The following is a 21,968-nucleotide window of genomic DNA, read 5'->3' as shown; positions in this document are numbered from 1 at the left end:
TGTTAACTTAGTGTCTTACGCAATATAAGACACTAAGCGTTACTTAGAGTCAATTTGTATATTTAGTGTTAGGATTGTTTGGTGTCATAAGAGTCCATAGTAATGAGGGATTCTTATTATTTTGTAGGATCGAGTGAAGATAGGAAGCTTTCCGTCAAGGTCGATAGTGCTCCCGTCGCTCCCAAGACAAGTCGTGTGTAGTCAAGCCTCTCAAGGCAAGTGTCCTTCCCTTGAAAACTCATATCGTGCAAGTGTTTCAACCTACCTTTTTGTTTACACTGCAAGTTTGTGTTAGCCCGACTTTTATATATATGATGCGAGTATTCTAATTCACCTTGATATATATGATCCAAGTGGTTTCAAATCTATCTTTCGTATTATATGCAAATGCCATGAACCCTCATGTATCTATTTCAGGTAGTTTAACTTTGCTTGAAGATTTCTATGCAAGTAAATCAAAAGTCATACCATTGTAATATGGAACCCTGTGCAAGTTATACTCAGTAACCTTATCTTCATACCTAAAAGTCAGTTATTCCTTAAAAGTCGTTCATGTTTGCTTGATAACCCTATTCTTACCCCTAAAACATGATACCCTGTTATACTTTAAACTGATGTTCACCTTCTTTATATCTTAATACCTATGTCTTATCTGGAACTATTATCATGAACCTAGTTTGACTTAGTTCCTTATACTATCCAACAACCCTATGAAACCTCATTGTCAGATTCCTTGTGAATAGAAACTTTGCGATTCCATTTGATAAGGAATTAGTCTAGTTGATCATGACTTCAAAGTTGATCTAGACTCCTTGATAAAGATGTTCATTGTTCAATAGTTTAACCGTCACTTGGCATCAAATAAATTTGTTTTAAAATGAAAAAGTTAAAATTTGGATTTCCAGTCCCAAAGGGGGACATATATTTCTTGAGATAGTGGATCTGGACTGAGACGCAAGTCCTTTCCGCTCTTAATTTGTAGGCTTAAAGGTTGCCTATGGATCCCATTAATGTTCTAGAACCCAGCGAGGTTCGGGATTACTTTGCGGCTGATCACCGGCTGTAATCTGTAGCGTCATAAAATGGTTTTTAATGAAGAAATAGTTTTAAATTGTTTTATTACAAGTAAAAGATGCCATCACCCTGAGAGTTTATCTCTTGATGCTATATTGTTGAATCTTTCATTTCCCTTGCTATTCTTTTATTCATGTTTATGTATATTATAGTACTTCTTGAGCATTTGGCTCACTACTTGCTTACCCTGATATTTCAGCTAGCAGATATGGTTAGATTCAAGCAGACAACGCGTAAGACTTGTGATGTCGATTCATATATTCGAGCTCAGGTAGATTAGTGATCATTTTGTGTGAGGACTCGATATTAAAATTAGGTTGTAATAGTTAATAGTGTTGGGTTGTTCCAAACCCTAAACTATAAGATCTTGGATTCAGATGTATTTACTTCCTTTTGTTAACAATTGTAATAAGTTGTATAATATCTATTATTAAGTCGAGGCGTGACAACATGAATATGTGATTATATGCTTGTATGATATTATTTGGAATTTTAGAAAATAAGAAGTACATTAATTGCTATTTATATAGGTTATAAATGTATTTTTATTCTTTAAGAAAAATAGTTTTTAAGATTTTTTTTATTTATAAATTTCAAATTTGATTTTATTAAATTCCAAAAATTCTATGCTATTTTATGATGTAAGTCTTGTAATTTATAGATTTATGGTTTTATTTATAAAATGTATTCTTTGTAATTAATTAGATTAATAATTATTAGATTACCTAATTGCCCTTGCATGTATTTCCACTCACAATATAAGAGAAGGGTAGTTGGGTCATTTTTCACCCCACTAAATCTTTTCTACCTAGCCAAATTACCACTCTAGCCTTGCATGCATTTTGTGCTAGTAGTAGGAGAATGATAGATTGATAAATTCTAAAATCCACTAACTTTGCACATGGAAGAATCAATTTAAAAGCTTGTCATTTCACTCACCACTTCACTCATCTCTACTTAGAAGTCAAAGATCTTGCCATTAATATTTATCATTTTCAATTCTCTATCCATATACTCTTTGCATGTAAGCGTTTAAGGAAGTTTTTGCATCAACATCTCTTGGGTATATCTAAGAAAATACAATATCTTAGTGTATGATCTTAAGAGAGAGTATAGTACATAAGTTGTGTGATTTTCTTGGTTTTGTTTTGGAGATAAGTTTGATTTTTGCTATTAAAAAGGTGGGTTTTGATTTTGATTCAAAGTTTACAAAGGGTTTTGGTTCAAATATTTGGTTTTTGGTTCGAATGAATGAGTTTTACAAAAAGGTTTTAATGTTCGATTGGTTTTGATGATATATATATATAAACCCTTGTTTTTGAGTTGGTTTCCTTGCATGCATGTAAAGTCCTAAGTGTAATCAAGTTATATTTTGTTTGGTTTGGAAAGAAGATGGGTTAAATGATTAGATCATGTGTTTAATTAAGTTGGATTTGTGATTTAGAGTATTGCATGTTGAGTTGATTGATTGCATGTCGATTCTACAAGTTGTTTTGTTATTAATTGGGTTATTGTTTAATTTGGAAATAGAATTTGGTTTATATTGGATATGTGAATAGATAAGTATGAATAAGTTAAGTTTTGATTATTAAAAGCATGGATTTCATTCGATTTTCAAAGGAATAAATGATTTGATTTATGCATGTTAAGATTTTGTTCAAAAATAATGTTTTGGTTCGGTTTTTGATTTAAAAGAAATGATTTCAAGAAGTGTTCTTGTTTGGAATGGATTAAAATAGGTGTAAAGTGTAAATGGAACCTTGCATGTCGATATTTGATAAATTGTTTGTGTTTTTATTGAAAAATCCGAATGGTATATGGTATTAAAAAGGGTTGATTCAAGTTGTTTGGTCAATTTGATTTTAGAGTCTAAATATATGGTTTGTGTAAGATTGGTTTGGTGTTTAATATATATTTGGTTAGTTGCATGTCAAGTTAAGTGGTTGCATATTGATTTCTTGGCTTGGTACCATTTTTTTTGCTTCAAATTTTATAGTTAAAAAAGAAGGAATAGTTGTTTGGTTGTCGAGTTATTTAGATCGTGATTGTTTTGTTAAGATATAGATTTAAGTATACAAGTATATACTCGCTATGTGTTATATGAGTACTCTATGATTATGCTTAAATATACGAGTTAAGTATATAAGTATATACTACTAAGTGCTATGTGAATATTCTGTGATTATACTCGTGTGTATAAGTTAAGCTTTAATGCGAGTTGGGATAATTGTTAAACGTTCAGGGAACGTCAAGTGCGAATAAGTATATAATTAGGGATTATGTATTGGATTGTAGATTCAGATAGCGGAGTCATTCAGGATTGTAGATTCAAATAGTGGAGGCATTCAGGCTAGAAAAGGGAAAGGAAACTTAGGTGGCAGTAGTTCAGCTTCAGTAGTTCAGTTTCAATTTCAGTAAAGCAGGAAAGCGATTTAAGGCAAGTAACTCTGCCTTGTCTTATGAATTGATATTGCTAATACCATGATAAAGTAGTGATTCATTTTTTATACTTGTGATACACCTGTTATTGATTTTTGAGAAACCCTAATATTGATTCTTATGATAACTTGTCCTTGAATCCTGCTCGACCGTTTACAACCACTTGATTGATTCATACCCGATTACATTGCCTATTTCCTTTGTCACCCTATGATCTCGTAACCCTAAGAGAACTTTTATGAATTCCCTTGCGAAATGTCTTGAGTAACCTGAATTCTTCATTAACTTGAATACCCTACAATAGTCCCTTAATATATCATGTGAACCCTAAACCCCTCATAAATTTGAATTAGTTCTTTTGGAAACCCTGATCTTAATAATATTCCCTCATTTAAGATAACTTGTCACTTGAACCTTGACAATACATATACTTGTTATCTTGTCCCTGATCAAGAACCCTTTGAAATTAAAATGAATTGATTAAAAGGAATTGGATGGTATGTTCTGGTAAGACTGAGGCGCCAGTCACTGTTAAAACATCAGTAGCGGGGAGCCTAATGGTTTTACATGGCCAATGCATGCCGAGGATCCTCAATAGTTATGAATCACTTGTTATGTTGTTCAGAGTTTTGATGCGGGCTGATCACCCCTCATTGTTCAAAGCGCCGTGCAGATTTCCAGTTCCATTCACTTACTAAAGACTTGAGCTTTTATTTGAGATTTCATATTGTTGATTTACTTTCTGATATGTTATCAATCATATAATTGATTCCCAGAGTTGAATAGAATCTTTTTTCCACTTGAAAGATCCTTTGAGATCCGGTTAATGATTTGTGATGAATGTCGGCTTTCACCCTATCTTGAGTCTTGATTCCTGAAAGCCCAAACCTTTCCTCATAACCTTTTTATAGCCCAAAGACAGAAATCTTCCACCTAGAGATTTGAAAGTAAAATGCCTCAGATTTTGCTATTTTTATTATTGTTGCTTTATAGAACTGCTATGTAGTTACTTGCTGAGCTTTTGGCTCATATATATTTGCTTTGATCTAACCATGGCAGTTAAGCAAGATATGGCGAGACTTAGGTGTTTATCTCGCATGAGTGTTCCTGGCAGTCCCTACCGTGTCATAGGTTTCCAGATACCAAAGCAGACAGCAGTGTGTATGAGCAAGCGTAGTAGTTAGAAGGCTCTTTAAGTTGGTTCAGATATAGTGGGTTATCTGTCGATTCCATTTCGGAATCGAATATATTGAATTCATTAATATTTTGGGTTGTAATTTATTTTTCTGGTTGGTAGTTGTAATCTTGTCTCAAACTTAATCCTGTTTAGATCCTGTTAGTATTTAATCGGGGTTATTATATATGTTGATATTATTAGTTTACTGGTGTGTGAGTCCTCATTTTCTAACCCCGAGATTGAGGTCGTCACAAGTTTGGTATCAGAGCAACACGATCTAGTCCCTGAGACAAGTTAGGATAAAGGGTATTTGGGAAATTATATTGTGAGAGTGTTCGACTCATATAGAGTTGAGTTAGACTATTAGGTATAGTCTAAGTGAATAGGGTAAGAGCGTGAATAGAGTTAGGGCTTTGAGTCAGTTGAAGGTTTATTTAACCCTAATGTTGTTTCGTGGCTGCTATTTTATGTTTTCTCTCAGGACCCTAGTTCAGACGATAGCGGTTTTAATTCAGTTTCTGATTGATGTTGATACTTAGGTTGTTGTTATATATGAAAAGTGGTATTAATATAGATGATTGATGTTGACTTCAGTATGGGATGTTGTGAGCATCAAAGTTCGTATTGATATCTAATTTGATATGACATCAAAATGAATATTAATATCAAGAGTTGAGTGCTTGATGGATAGTTTAGCTCGTGAGTCTAGACAGCAGACTTCAGTGTTGGGCGATGAGTGGATAGTTTATGTTAAGATGGTGGAGCAGTTTGCTGGAGGAGATTGGACGAGGGACCATCCACTAGTGATGCAGATGCTGAGGCCCAGAGGGTTTATAAGATCATTTGTTGGATGTAGTCCGTATTGAGAGAAATCTTGGATAGTTAGATGGTGATGACCATATAGGACCTTTGGTGGAGCAGTAGTTGTCGATGTTGTTGTATTATATTTGGTTTTCTATGGTTGTAGTCAGTAGAAGCTAGGTAGAAGTTGAGGGTAGGAAGGCAATATTTTCCAGATTTTCCTCTATTTTTTCCTGTTATACCGTTGTACCTTATGACCGAACTTATTGTACCTAAACTTCTTTATTATGCACTGTTGAAGCCTTATATAAATCTTTCGCCTTATAAACCCTGGAAATATTTATCAACTCTTTTATATACCATGTTTCTAAATACCTTATAAATCATATCTTGTACCATGTGAGGACCATAACCGAGGAGCAAATTATGTAGTAATAGGATTGCATGTGCAAGTGGGTAAAGCTTAATACCCACAAATGGTTTCAAAAAGAATCTTTATTGTTATATATGCCATGCTATCGTATTACTAAATAATTGCTCAATCAGGATTGTAAAGAATGGTCACATCACCAAGCCACCAATCAAAAACTCAAACCCAAGACCAAGAACTAAACCAAGATACTCCTATGATAAACCGACTTGTTCAACTTTTGCAACAACATGTAGCCCCAAAAGTCGGAAACTTCAAACATTTTCAGTCCGTGCATCCCCCATAGTTTGTAGTCAGAACCGATTAAAACTCAGTCGTGGTTGAGAATGGAAAAGCGTTCGAGTTAGCGGAAGTTAAGGATGAGAAAAAGGCGTAGTACGCAAGTTATTATCTTTAGGTTGAGGCAAGTTATAGGTAGAAATCTTCAAAGGCACTGATTGAAGCAAAAGTTATAATCTGGGTGAAGTTTACGGAGATGTTTTAGAGCAGTATTTCCAAATTATATGCAAGGCCACTTGGAGATGAGGTTTCTGAATCTGAGACAAGAAGACGTGATTTGTTTTATGTACAATCAAGAAGGTCACTATTCGACGGAATACCCAAGTGAAGTAGGGAAGCCAGAATTGTTTTATTTTAAATATGGAGAGGTGGGCCATTAGCAAGGAACTATAAGGAGCCTATTCAGAAGGCGAATGTGCTTAGGATTACTAGACCATCGCCCTCTGTAGCACCATCAGCTCAGCCAAGGGCAAGAATGTTCAACATGACAATGAAAGATGCTGTGCAGAATGCGGATGTGGTGGCAGGTATGCTTGATATAAACTTACTAGAAGTTAAAGTGTTAATGGATTTTGGAGCAACTAGATCCTTTATTGCTGAAAGTGTTATTGCTAGATTAAAGTGTGTTGCATACCCTCTTGAACCTAATTTGATTAGAGAAGTTACGAATCAAGAAAGAGTTACTACCAAGAGAATCTGTCCCATTTGCGATAGGATTATAGAAGGTCGGCACTTTTTCGCTGACTTAATTCTTTTTAAGTTAAGAGAATTCGACGTTCTATTAGGGATGGATTGGTTTTTAAACCAAGATATGCAAATCGAATGTAGAAGCAAGAAAGTGAAATTAGAGACCAAGGATGGTATTGAAGTGATATTCAAATGAAAGAAGCAAAAGAAGAAGTTTCTAATGGCTATCCAAATGAAGAGACTATTACGACATGGTGTGAAGCGTATTTAGCACATGTGAAGGATGTAGAAAAGGAGTCCTTGAGGATGAAAGATATTCCAGTAGTTAAAGATTTTCCCGATGTGTTTCCAGATGAATTACCTGGACTACCTCCAAATCGAGAGGTCGAGTTTACGATTGATTTGGATCCTGGAAAGGAATCAATATCGAAAGCTCCCTATCGAATGGCGTCTGTCGAGATAAAAGAGTTAGCGACGTAGTTGGAGGAATTGCTGGACAAAGGAGTTATTTGACTGAGTTTTACCCTGAGGGTTGCACCAGTGCTATATGTAAATAAGAAAGATGAAAGTATGAGGTTGTGTATTAATTATCGCGAATTGAATGAGTTGAGGAAAAAGAATAGGTATCCTTAACCACAAATCGACGACTTGCTTTGATAAATTGGAAGAAGCTACTTGTTTCTCAAAGATTGACTTAAGATCTGGGTATCATCAGCTGAAGATTTAAGCGGATGATATACCCAAGACGGCGTTTCGAACAAGATATGAACACTATGAGTTCTTTTGATGGCATTTCGATTGACAAATTCACCAGCTGCATTTATGGATCTCAGGAATAGAGTATTCAAGGAATATTTGGATAAGTTCGTGATCGTATTATTTATTGACGATATCTTGGTATACTCCAAGAAGGAGGAAGAATACATGGAACATTTAGGATTTCTTTGGAGATTTTGAGGAAAGAGAAGTTAAATGCAAAGTTTTTGAAGCGTGAGTTTTGGTTAAAGGAAGTTCAATTTCCTGGACATGTAGTTAACAGTGAAGGTATTAAAAGTAGACCCTGCAAAAATAGAAGTTGTGTCGAATTGGGATAGGCCTAAGACTCCTATAAAAGTCATAAGATCTTTTGGATTAGCAGGGTATTATAGGAGATTTGTACAAGATTTTTCTAAGATTATTGTCCTGTTGACTAAGTTGACAAGGAAGAATGAAAATTTTGTTTGGATGGATAAGTACGAAGGAAGCTTTCAAAAGTTAAAGAAAAGGTTGGTAACCGCATCAGTGTAGGTTTCACCCGATGAAAAGGTAAGTTTGTGATCTACAACGATCCTAGTATAAAGGGCTAGGTTGTGTGTTGATGCAACACAGAAAAGTGATAATATCTCTGACAAGGAAATTAAAGCCACACGAGAAGAAATATCTTACGCATAATCTAGAATTAGCAGCGATTATATTTGCCCTTATGATTTGGAGGCATTATTCGTATGGTGTAAAGTGTGAGATTTATACGAACCACAAAAGCTTAAAGTATATTATTACGTAGAAAAAATTGACTATGTGGCAAAGGAGATGGTTGGAATTGATCAAAGATTATGACGGTATTATCAGTTATCCTCCCGAAAAGACGAATGTTGTAGCAGATGCGCTAAGCCGTAAAGAAGTGTTATGGAATTGAAACACGAGATTCTTCATGAAGTGCATAACTCAAGATTATCGATTCACCATGGAAGTATAAAAATGTAAAAGGACTTAAAAGAAAGTTATTGGTGGCCAAATATGAAAAAGGAAGATTGTGAAATGGATAAATAAATGCTATACGTGCCAGAAAGTAAAAGCGGAACATCAGCGACCGAGTGAATTGCTTCAACCACTAGACATACCTGAACGGAAATGGGAGCTTATCGCGATGAATTTCATGGTAAGATTACCAAAGACTAAGTCTAATCATGACGCAATATGGGTAATAATTGAAAAAGTCAGCGCGTTTCTTGCATATTAGTGAAAGATTTTCATTGGAAAATTTTAGGTAAGATGTATGTGGATGAAATCGTGATGTGTTACGAAGTTCCAGTATCTATCGTATCCGGTAGAGATCCGAAATTTAACTCAAGATCTTGGCGATAATTTCATGATCATTTGGAAGCTAAATTGAAAAATAAGTACGACATATCATCCACAGAACATCGAACAAAGCGAGAGGACTATTCAAACAATTGAAGGTACGTTGCGAACTTGTGCATTGGATTTCAAAGGGAATTGAGACGACCTTTTTCCTTTGATTGAATTCTCTTACAATAATAGTTATTACGCGATTATTGACATGCTGCCTTACGAGGCATTGTATGGAAGAAAGTGCAGATCCCCTACCTACTGGGACAAAGTTGGCGAACACAAATTATTAGCCCATAGTTGATGCAACAGAAGAAAGAGAAAATGGATGTGATTCGTAAAAGGCTGATTGCTGCTCAAGATTGACAGAAGAAAGATGCAAATCAAAACAAGAAAGGATGTGATGTTCGCACCCGTAATCAAAGTATTGTTAAAGATCCCTCCATGGAAAGTTCTATCCAGAGTCGTGAAGAACGGCAAGTTGAGTCCTAAATATACTGGACCATTCGAAGTGCTACGGAAAATTGGAAAGGTAGCATATAAATTAGCGTTACCTCCGTATATGCAACATCTTCATAATGTGTTTCATGTTTCTCTTCTGAAAAAGTATAATGCTGATGCTAGTCATGTGATTGAGCTAGGACCTATGGAAATTCAACGAGATCTATCATATGTGGAGCATCCGGTATAAATTCTAGATCATAAAGAAAAATAGCTTAGAAATAAAGCGGTGCCTCTAGTTAGAGTTTTGTGAAGAAATCCCAGGATAGAAGAGTCAGAGAGGAATTTAGAAAGTGAATTGCGAGAGAAATATCCCAATTCTATTTGTTTAGATTAGATTTTAAGGAAATAATCCTTTTAAGGGGGTAGAATCTAAAGACTGGGAATTTTCGCAAATTAATTATGTGAGTAAAGTGTTATTATGTGAATTGTATATTATTATGTGAGAATGGAAATATTTAAATAAATATTATATTCCAGTTTGACGTGTCAGCTGGTTTAAGAGAATGATTGTGGAGTGTAGTTGAAAACGTTAAGCGTCGGGCCGTCAGTCAGTACGCGACTCGTTACGTAAAAAATAAATATTAGTAAAAAGGAAAATTTATGATTAAGTATATTTCATTATGATACGTGATATGTGAATCTATGTTACTGTGCATGAATATGTGATTATATGCTTCTATGATATTATTTGGAATTTTAGAAAATAAGAAATGCATTAATTGCTATTTATATAGGTTATAAATGCATTTTTATTCTTTAAGAAATATAGTTTTTAAATTTATTTTTATTTATAAATTTCAAATTTGATTTTATTAAATTCCTAAAATTCTAAGCTATTTTATGATGTCACTCTTGTAATTTATAGATTTATGGTTTTATTAATAAAATATATTCTTTGTAATTAATTAGATTAATAATTATTAGACTACCTAATTGTCCTTACATGCATTTCAACTCACAATATAAGAGAAGGGTAGTTGTGTCATTTTTCACCCCACTAATTCTTTTCTACCTAACCAAATTACCACTCTAGCCTTGCATGCATTTTGTGCTAGTAGTAGGAGAAGGATAGATTGGTAAATTCCAAAATCCACTAAGTTTGCACATGGGAGAATTAATTTAAAAGCTTGTCATTTCACTCACCACTTCACTCATCTCATTTTTTCCTTTTCTGCCCTCTCTCCTTCCTCTCTTCTTTTCTCTCTCACCCGAACTCTCTCTCTCTCTCTATCTATCTATCTCTCTTTCTCTTTCTCTATCCTACATGCAACACCAAAATCTACTTAGAATTCAAAGATCTTGCCATTAATATTTATCATTTTCAATTCTCTATCCATATACTCTTTGCATGTAAGCGTTTAAGGAAGTTTTTGCATCAACATCTCCTGGTTATATCTAAGAAAATACAATTTCTTAGTGTATAATCTTAAGAGAGAGTATAGTACATAAGTTGTGTGATTTTCTTGGTTTTGTTTTGGAGATAAGTTCGACTTTTGCTTTTAAAAAGGTAGATTTTGATTTTGATTCAAAGTTTAAAAAAGGTTTTGGTTCAAAGATTTGGTCTTTGATTCGAATGAATGAGTTTTGCAAAAAGGTTTTAATGTTCGATTGACTTTGATGATATATATATATATAAACCTTTGTTTTTGAGTTGGTTTCCTTGCATGAATGTAAAGTCCTAAGTGTAATAAAGTTATATTTTGTTTGGTTTGGAAATAAGATGAGTTAAATGATTATATCATGGGTTTAATTAAGTTGGATTTGTGATTTAGAGTATTGCACGTTGAGTTACTTGATTGCATGTCGATTCTACAAGTTGTTTTGTTGTTAATTGGGTTATTGTTTAATTTGGAAATAAAATTTGGTTTATATTGGATATGTGAATAGATAAGTATGAATAAGTTAAGTTTTGATTATTAAAAGCATAGATTTCATTCGGTTTTCAAAGGAATAAATGATTGGATTTATGCATGTTAAGATTTTGTTCAAAAATAGTGTTTTGGTTCGGTTTTTGATTTAAAAGAAATGATTTCAAGAAGTGTTCTTGTTTGGAATGGATTAAAATAGGTTTAAATTGTAAATGGAACCTTGCATGTCGATATTTGATAAATTGTTTATGTTTTATTGAAAAAGCCGAATGGTATATGGTATTAAAAAGGGTTGATTCAAGTTGTTTGGTCAATTTGATTTTAGAGTCTAATTATATAGTTTGTGTAAGATTGATTTGGTGTTTAAAAGATGTTTGGTTAGTTGCATGTCAAGTTAAGTGGTTGTATATTGATTTCTTGGCTTGGTACCACTTATTTTGGTTCAAATTTTATAGTTAAAAATGAAGGAATAGTTGTTTGGTTATCGAGTTATTTAGATCGTGATTGTTTTGTTAAGATATAGATTTAAGTATACACGTATATACTCGCTATGTGTTATATGAGTACTCTATGATTATGCTTGAATATACGAGTTAAGTATATAAGTATATACTACAAAGTGCTATGTGAATATTCCGTGATTATACTCGTGTATATAAGTTAAGCTTTAATGCGAGTTGGGATAATCGTTAGACGTTCAAGGACCGTCGAGTGCGAAGAAGTATCTAATTAGGGATTATCTTTTAGATTGTAGATTCAGATAGCAGAGTCATTCAGGATGTAGATTCAAATAGTGTAGGCATTCAGGCTAGATAAGGAAAAGGAAACTTAGGTGACAGTAGTCAGCTTCAGTAGTTCAGTTTCAATTTCAGTAAAGCGGGAAAGCGATTTAAGGCAAGTAACTCTGCCTTGTGTTTTGAATTTATATTGCTAATACCATGATAAAGTAGTGATTCATTTTTTTATACTTGTGATGCACCTGTTATTGATTTTTGTGAAACCCTAATATTGATTCTTGTGATAACTTGTTCTTGAATCCTGCTCGACCGTTTATAACCACTTGATTGATACATACCCGATTATATTGCCTATTTCCTTTGTCACCCTATGATCTCATAAACCCTAAGAGAACCTTTGTGAATTCCCTTACGAAATGTCTTGAGTAACCTGGATTCTTCATTAACTTGAATACCCTACAATAGTCCCTTGATATATCATGTGAACCCTAAACCCCTAATAAATTTGAATTAGTTCTTTTGGAAACCCTGATCTTAATAACATTCCCTCATTTTAGATAACTTGTAACTTGAACCTTGACAATACATATACTTTTTATCTTGTCCCTGATCAAGAACCCTTTGAAATTAAAATGAATTGATTAAAAGGAATTGGATGGTATGTTCTTGTAAGACTGAGGCGCCATTCACTATTAAAACATCAGTAGCGGGGAGCCTGATGGTTTTATATGGACAATGTGTGTCGAGGATCCTCAATAGTTGTGAATCACTTGCTATGTGGTTCGGAGTTTTGATGTGGGCTGATCACCCATCATTGCTCATAGCGTCGTGCAGATTTCCAATTCCATTCACTTATTAAAGACTTGAGCTTTTATTTGAGATTTTATATTGTTGATTTACTTTTTAATATTGTTATCAATCATATAATTGAGTCTCAGAGTTGAATAGATTCTTTTTTCCACTTGAAAGATCCTTTGAGATCTGGTTAATGATTTGTGATGAATATAGGCTTTCACCCTATCTTGAGCCTTGAATCCTGAAAGCCCAAACCTTTCCTCATAACCCTTTTATAGCCCAAAGACATAAATCTACCACCTAGAGATTTAAAAGGAGAATGACTCAGATTTTGCTATTGTTATTATTATTGCTTTATAGAACTAATATGTAGTTACTTGCTGAGCTTTTGGCTCATATATATTTACTTTGATCTAACCATGGAAGTTAAGCAAGAGATGGCCAGACTTATGCGTTCAGCTCGCATGACTATTCCTGGCAGGACCTCCCGTGTCATAGGTTTCCAGATGCCAAAACAGGTAGTAGTGTGTGTGAGCAAGCGTAGTAGTTGGAAGGATTCTTTAATTTGGTTCAGATATAGTGGGTTATCTGTCGATTCCATTTCGGAATGGAATATATTGAATTCATTAATATTTTGGGTTGTAATTTATTTTTTTGGTTGGTAGTTGTAATCTTGTCTCAAACTTAATCATGTTTAAATCCTGTTAGTATTTAATCGAGGTTATTATATTTGTTGATATTATTAGTTTACTGGTGTGTGAGTCCTCATTTCCTAACCCCGAGATTGATGTCGTCACATTTTGCACAGATGTTTCAGTAGACTGAGAAAGAAATGGCAATTGAGCCAACAAATCATCTAAAAGATGATGCTCACTTGCTTGGATTTTTGGCTCCTCCATGAGAGTTAAAGATTGAGAATCAGGAATTGATGTATGAATTATATCTACATCCAGTGAATATGTGGGTGAGTTTGGTGTGTTTGGTGCTTCTATTGTTAAAGATTTTGGCTGTGACACCACATTTATTGGAGCCACATCAAACTGACTTTGCGAAGGTGCATGTACTGAGTCTTTGACTGCAGTAGGCACTGTGTGTGCACCCTGTGTATCCCCAATGATTTTGGATTTCTTCTTTCTAGCATAAGTTTGGGGTGATCTTGTGTCCCTTACCCTTTTGGCATGTGCTCTTGGATGAGAGCTTTGTTCACTAGTCACATCCTTTTGGGAGGATGCAACTAGCAATGAGCTATTGTCCTTATCAATCACTACAGTTTGTTGGGAAACCGCAGTGTGGTTAGGCTAGGATTCACTCACCTCTCCAACCTTATTCTTAGGGCTTCTTTGATGTTCTCCCTGTCCCTCACCGGCCTCACTTCCCTTCACACTCCCCTCTTGGTTTTTAGTGGATGTTACAACTAGCTTCTGTTGAGAGAAACTAGAGGGGGCTTTCTTTGACTTGGGACTTGAAACTTTTGGTTTTTTGGCTTGGGTAGGCATTTGTTTGGCCATTGTCACAGATGCCATTGCCACAGTTATTTGCAAAGAAATAGGTTGAGAAGCAGTGGAGATAGAAGTGTTTACCTCACTTACCTGAGGCTGTTCCATGATGGGCATGTATACAAGTGGAACATCCTTGTGATGATTTGATCTGTTAAGATCAGCAATAACTCTTTTCTCTTGGACCCAACAATCTAGCTTGTTTGTTGGGTTCTCAATTGAGAGATTCTCAAAAACAAAATTAACTAGAATCATGAAAAATTTAGCAGAATAGATATTCTTAGATCTCTTTTTAATATCCCCTAATTTACTCCATATCTCATACATGACAGATGTGCTGAAATTGAAGTACTTATCACTAAGAAGCATATAAAGCATGTGAACAAGTGAGTAAGATATAACATCAAAATTAATGATTTTTCCAGAAAATACTTTAATGAAAGAATCACACAAGAAACTCCATTCTTTTCTAAGGCCTAAGCTTCTAACTTCACCTAACTTAGTGGCAGTTAGAGCATAACCCATAGAGACTAGCATGTTACTCACATCAATGTCTGTGTGTGGAGCTAGTGTGTTATTTTCAGGCAGTTTAAAGCACTTTTCTATTGTATCACAGTTAACACAATGTTTAGTACCTTTGAGAGTGAAGGTAATAGTTTCGTCTCTTGAATTGAACACATCTATAGTCCATATTTCCTCGACAACTTCACAGTAAATGGTTGGAGACTCAAGCATGGCATAGCTCAATTTACAGTTCAGTATGAAGTCCATCATCTTGTGATAATCTTCAGAAGCCGGAATTTGCTCGTTCACTAAAGCCACAAAGTTGTTCTTTTCATACACGGACCCAGTTGAGGACATAATCTTGACTACTGGTGCCATTTCTGTGATTGAGATTTGTTGCAGAAAGAGAGGTTTTACTTTGGAGAAGAAGAGAGTTAGAGAAATTGCTAGAGAAAGATAAAAGTAAAGAATAGAAATGAAATTAGCTTTTACACTATCTCAGAAAATAACTGTCAAAAGTAAAATAAAGTGGCCAATCAAATTAACCCAAAATAGCCGTTTTATATAAAGAAAACTGTCAAAATTCTAAGATTATCCGTTGAATTATACATACAGACTGTAAGTAACTTCGACAGATGATGCTTTAAAATTAACGGCTAAGATTGAGTACAATTTGACGGATGATGATATAATTATCCAGAGTAATAATTGATATTTCGTTGGATGATATAATTCAATGGATATTCATTTTCAACGGATAATGAACATCCGTCGAGATACAAATTCTGACTTAGTCAAAAATTTATCTAAGAAGGAAAAATATCAACTTTTACTCTGGCTGCATTTCAATTTTCTTAGACATTAAAATATATTAGGAGTAATTAAGCATACCTAACTCACTTACCAACCTAGAAAGGTGGATTCATCAAGGGGTTTGGTAAAGATGTCTGCAAGTTGTTTTTCACTTGGAACAAAATGAAGTTCCAAGTACCATTTATAACATGGTCTCTAATAAAGTGGTACTTGATGTCAATGTGCTTGGTTCTTGAATGATGTACTGGATTCTCAGTGATGGCAATAGCACTTGTGTTGTCACAAAAATTAGGAATCCTATTCACTTGTAGACCATAGTCAACAATTGATTTTTCATCCATAAGATCTGTGCATAACAACTACCAGCAGCAATATATTCAGCTTCAGTTGTAGAGGTAGAAACTGAATTTTGCTTTTTACTGAACCAGGAGACTAGCTTGTTTCCTAGAAATTGACAGGTACCTGTTGTACTTTTTCTATCAATTTTATAACCTGCATAATCTGCATCTGAATAACCAGTTAGATCAAAGCCAGAATCTCTAGGGTACCAAATGCCAAGTTTTGGTGTTCCCTTGAGATATCTGAAAATTCTCTTAATAGCTATTAAATGAGATTCTCTAGGATCAGCCTGAAATCTAGTACAAAGACAAGTAGCAAACATTATATCTGGCCTACTGGCTGTTAAATATAAACATGAGCCAACCAGGCCCCTATAGCTTGAATTGTCCACAAACTTTTTAGTAGTGTTTAATTCAAGTTTAGTTGCAGTGGTCATGGGAGTTTTTATAGATGTGCAATCCATTAGATCAAACTTCTTGAAATGATCATCAATATATTTGGTTTGACTAATGAATAATCCATCACTAACTTGCTTAACTTGTAAACCAAGAAAGTAAGTTAGTTCTCCCATCATGCTCATTTCATATTTGCTTTGCATCAATTTAGCAAACTTTTTGAAGAAAAATTCATCTGTAGGGCCAAATATAATATCATCTACATAAATTTGAACAAGTATACTAGAACCATTAATATTTCTAAAGAATAAGGTTTTGTCAACAGTACCTCTAGTGAAGTGATTTTCTAAAAGAAACTTTGACAAAGTATCATACTAGGCTCTAGGTGCTTGCTTCAGTCCATAAAGTGCTTTCAAAAGATAGTAAACATATTTTTGAAAATTTGGATCTTCAAAATCAGGAGGCTGACTGACATAGACTTCCTCCTCCAAATCCTCATTTAGAAAGGCAATTTTAACATCCATTTGATAGACTTTGAAATTGGTATGGCTACATAGGCTAAGAAAATTATGATGGCTTCAAGTCTTGCAACAGGAGCAAAGGTTTCATCAAAATCAATTCCCTCTTGTTGACAATAGCCCTTAGCAACCAATCTAGCTTTGTTCTTGACAAATATGCCATTTTCATCCATCATGTTTCTGAATACCCACTTAGTATCAGTAGGATTCTTTCCTTTAGGTTTGGGTACCAGCTTCCATACTTTATTCCTTTCAAATTGGTTTAGCTCCTCTTGCATAGCTAAAACCCAATCAGGATCCAACAGAGCTTCTTCTACCTTTTTAGGTTCTTCCTGAGATAGAAAGTTGCTATATAGACATTCATCTTGAGTTGCTTTCCTTATTTGAACTCTTGAAGATGCATCACCAATGATCAGTTCAAATGGGTGATCTCTAGTCCATTTTCTCTGTTGAGGTAGACTAGCTCTAAATGAAGAGGCCTCATTATTTTCTTGATGAGTGATGGAGTTTTGATTAGAAGAAACTCCCCCTGAGTTTGTGGATCTATGACTTGTAGTTGGGGTCCTTTCTGATTGTGATCTGTATTGGCCCTCAATTTCTATTGATGATTTAACAGATGTTGAATTTTGTCTTTCGATGGATGATGCAGATTGTCTTCCAATGGATGATGCACTTGATCTTTCGACGGATGTTGAATTATGTGCTTCATTAGTTGTAGATTTTTCTGAATTTTCCTTAAAAATTAGTTCTTGATCACTTTCATCATCACTGTCTTCACAAACCATCTCAACATTATCAAATTTGAGGCTTTCATGGAAATCTCCATCTTGCAGTCCTTCAATCATTTTATCATCAAACACAACATGTACAGATTCCATAACAATGTTGGTTCTTAGATTGTAGACTCTATATGCTTTTCCAACAACATATCCAACAAAAATACCTTCCATCTGCTTTGGCATCAAACTTCCCATGCTGATCAGTTTGATTCCTTAAGATATAGCATTTACGGCCAAAGACATGAAGAAAGTTCAGTGTTGGCTTCCTGTTCTTGAACAATTGGTAGGGTGTCATGCATTTTTCTTGATTAACCAAAGAAATATGTTGAGTGTAGCATGCAGTATTTACAGCTTCAGCCCAAAAATATGTTGGTAACTTTGATTCTTCTAGCATTGTCCTTGTAGCTTCAATGAGAGATCTGTTCTTTCTTTCCACCACTCCATTTTATTGTGGACTTCTTATTGATGAAAACTCATGCATGATCCTATTCTCTTCATAAAATGATCTCATCACCTAATTCTTGAACTCGGTTCCATTGTCACTCCTGATTCTTCTTACTTTGAAATCAGGATGATTGTTGACTTGTCTTATGTGATTGATGATGATTTCACTAGCTTCATCTTTGGACTTGAGAAAATATGTCCAAGAGAACTTTGAGAAATCATCCACAATTACTAGATATTACCTTTTCTTTGAGATTGACAATATGTACATTGGTCCAGATAGGTCCATGTACAAAAGTTGCAATGGTTCTTCAATTGTTGAATCAAGCTTCTTTCTGAATGATGCCTTGATTTTCTTTCCTTTCTGACATGCATCACACTGTCCATCCTTTGAGAATTCCACTTGAGGAATACATCTTACCAAATCTTTCCTAACCAGCTCATTCATCGGTCAAAACATACTTTTAGCGTCGGTCAAGTGGCGTAGTATATGCAGGCGACACTAAAGGTATGGATCTATTGCGTCGGTTATTTAGGCGACGCTTAAAATTGTTATAAGCGTCGGTTATCAAAAATGCCGACACTAAACGTATAGGCATAAGCGTCAGTTATCTAAGAAACCGACGCTATTGGTATAGGCATAAGTGTCGGTCACCTAAAATGCCGACGCTTTAGGTATAGGCATAAGTGTCGATTAACTAAACTGCCGACACTGTAGGTATATGAATAAGCGTCGGTTACCAAAAATGCCGACGCTCTAAGTATAGACCTATTGCGTCGGTTAACAAGAATGCTGACGCTTATAGTGTTTTAAAAAAAAATACTTTTATTATTTTATTGATAACCTTAACTTGTTGTCTTACATACACAATGCACCTCCAAAAGACTTTGATGAGATATTATGTATAACAAACAACAACCATAAATAAACCATAACAAATAATAAATATATTTGATTTTTAAAGGAAATGTATCGATCAAGGTTTCATACATAATTATGCTAAATATCTTTCTGAATCAAAGATTTCTATATATATAAGTATGAACTTTTAACATTTTACTTGCATAGTTGCTCAAATCACACAGGACCTGCAACCACTTCCCCTGTATCTTTGCCGCCGCTGGAATTACAGTTCAATCTTGATCAGATAAACAATACCTTCTATTTCTAGGCACAACCTGTCCAGAATGATCAAATCCCGGGATACACTAGTGGACAATGAACATGCACGAATTGTTGCTGGTCCAAGGACCTGACTGGAGGGTACATAGGTGGGTTCAAATGAAATTGATACTTAGCACAGAGATGTCGTGGGTGGGTTAAGTCTCTGCTAGCGACCTGTAGATCACCAAAAAAAAGTCAAAAATTAGTAACACACACCATTAGTATAGATCACCATTAGTACAAGCAGAATTACTATAAGGAAACTATATCAGAAGCATTTCATCATACATATATTATTAACATCAGAATTTAAATCATCCCGCAGGACTCGGCCAAATAGGCAAGAAAGACTAAATTTATCAATAATCTAAAGAGAGGGGGGTTGTTCTGGACTGGCTCCTTTTAACTAGATGTATTGTCAAATAAAAAAATCACAAATAAAAGAATACATGTATCACTATTACTTTATGGACAATATCTTTGAAGCAGGGGCCATGTATGAATAGTACCCAATATTACTTTGTTTTTGACATCTGTTAGACTACTAGGCAGAAATAGATCAACTACTATAGTTTCCTAAACAAACTCTATCAAAGAATGGAAACTTTCTCTTTCAACATGAACAATAGTTTAGAAATCTGCCAAGAAAAGAATCTAAATACATTTAGGCTTGTAACATAACGTCTTTCAAGGATATGGGCCTAGGAAATCCTTATCATCCCCATCACTGTCAGAAATGTCAGATAAATATACAATATCTTCTTTGATTGGGTCATAAACTCTTTGATATTGGAATGTTAGTAGTGCTTTCCTGAAAAATTCTTCATACATAGGTGGAACTACAACATTACTATACTTCAAGTGCTTTATTACCTGAATTTTATAATATAAATAGAATCATTTAGGATAAATTAGTACATTTTAAAAATCAACAGACAGGACGAAGTCACAACTAAATTCGGGAGTTTAAGAAGGTGCTGGGGAATGAATTTTTTTTAAAAAAAAATAACAATATCAGTAACACTTACCTTGTCATAGCTTTTGAATTTCTTAATAAGAGCGTGGGCCTTTTTTAGGCCCATTCCAGGCAAAGACTGCAAATAGTCACAACCACTTAAAATGCACATCTCCAGAAACATCTGCTTGGTGAAATCAGTAAGATTTAGCTCCTTGTTCTGTTGTAGACGAGATGACTGAAATTCAACACCTTGTCCAAACTTGTCCATCTTGTAGATGATCTGGATTTATGAGATGATTAGAGTTTCTCAAATGTAATAAAAAAGTAAGTAACCTTTTTGCTAAGTATATATCATATCATCCACAAATTAAAATATCACAGGAGATGCTCAATGGTCTCAGTAAAATAAAAATTATATAGCCCACAAAACAACATACTCTTGGACAACCAAATGGTATCAAGTCTAAGTCCTCAGTTATAACTGCGTCAACCAGTTTGCTGACAGCCAAGAAGGTCATTTGCGCATCTGCCTCGTAAGGAGCCACAACATAAGCAACATTCTCCTGCTTTAAGACCTTCCGAACGTGACAAAAAATTCTCAAACATGCATGTCTAGATACAAGAAATTATTGCATACTGAGTACGAAGACAGCTATAATTATTAGTGACAGATCAGGTGGAGTACGTGATGGAGATAGATCTTCTGTATTTCTAAAGGTACACAGAGCATCTCAGAGTTTTAAACTATTTTTATTAGGGAATGTTTGGACCGACACAACTAATCATATCATTTGAGAAAACAAAAGAATAAGTGTGGCTGTGAACTTTTGACCATTTGGGCATCCTTCCTTGACAATTTAAATTCTTTGTACCATCTGCAAACAATGCCAACACTCTTACCATGATTCATATGTGTAAAATGTAGCAAACAACCACCTTATCAGTTCAAAATGAAATTAGATGTGTATGACCCAAACTAGCACTTGTCTTCATGAAACAAAATACACAAAAAAATATACATCTGTCCAATTCCCAGCAGATAAAATCAAATTCGGATACCTTGCTCGCTTGTTCTCTTGCTCACTCTTCATTGGTAGATGACCTCCGTCGAAGACAAGAATTGGTTTAACACCATGATGCCGCAACATATTCACTCTATGCATACAATAGCCAATATGCCTGCGAGTTACAATACAAACCACAACCATAAATCACGTAATATTCAATCAATTTTGTCAGGATTACGAAACTACTAATCTCCAACATAATCACTCTTACACCAGAAAAGTCAGTTATAGTTTGTAGATTTCAATGATGCTATTGACAGCTTAGCTTGTCATGATTCCCCATTAATGTATGTTGTCTTCAGAGTTCAGAGTAAGCTTGCCACAGAGTACATGAAATTTATGAATAGTTACCTCGAGTGTAAATTCTTAAATAACAATTATGTATGTCTGGATGTGCAGTATGTGCCCAGGGGTCATGTATATGTGCTGGGTGACAATCGCAATAACAGCTGCGACTCTCATATTTGGTTAGTTTCTGAACAATTATTTGTTTATAATCTTGACTTAAGATTATATACTGGCAAGAAATAGGAAAAGTTTTGAATGCCTTTAATACGATCATAATCTTAGTGTATAATATTTACATTCTA

At 34.6% G+C, this 21,968-nt stretch overlaps 1 protein-coding gene across 1 annotated transcript; it reads right to left on the bottom strand.

Moving 5' to 3' along the window:
- Window positions 1–20,040: 20,040 nt before the first annotated feature.
- Window positions 20,041–21,519, bottom strand: LOC141719002 (exonuclease 1-like). Its single transcript, XM_074521378.1, has 4 exons — window positions 21,331–21,519; window positions 20,749–20,886; window positions 20,382–20,591; window positions 20,041–20,226 (listed from the first exon to the last, which is right to left on the bottom strand). Exons 1-4 carry the CDS (start codon window positions 21,517–21,519, stop codon window positions 20,041–20,043), a joined length of 723 nt encoding a protein of 240 aa, XP_074377479.1.
- Window positions 21,520–21,968: the final 449 nt, after the last annotated feature.

The sequence above is a fragment of the Apium graveolens genome, chromosome 4 (genome assembly GCF_009905375.1).
Source record: "Apium graveolens cultivar Ventura chromosome 4, ASM990537v1, whole genome shotgun sequence".
NCBI classification, from domain to species: domain Eukaryota; kingdom Viridiplantae; phylum Streptophyta; class Magnoliopsida; order Apiales; family Apiaceae; genus Apium; species Apium graveolens.
This window is presented reverse-complemented; position numbering and strand designations above follow the sequence as displayed.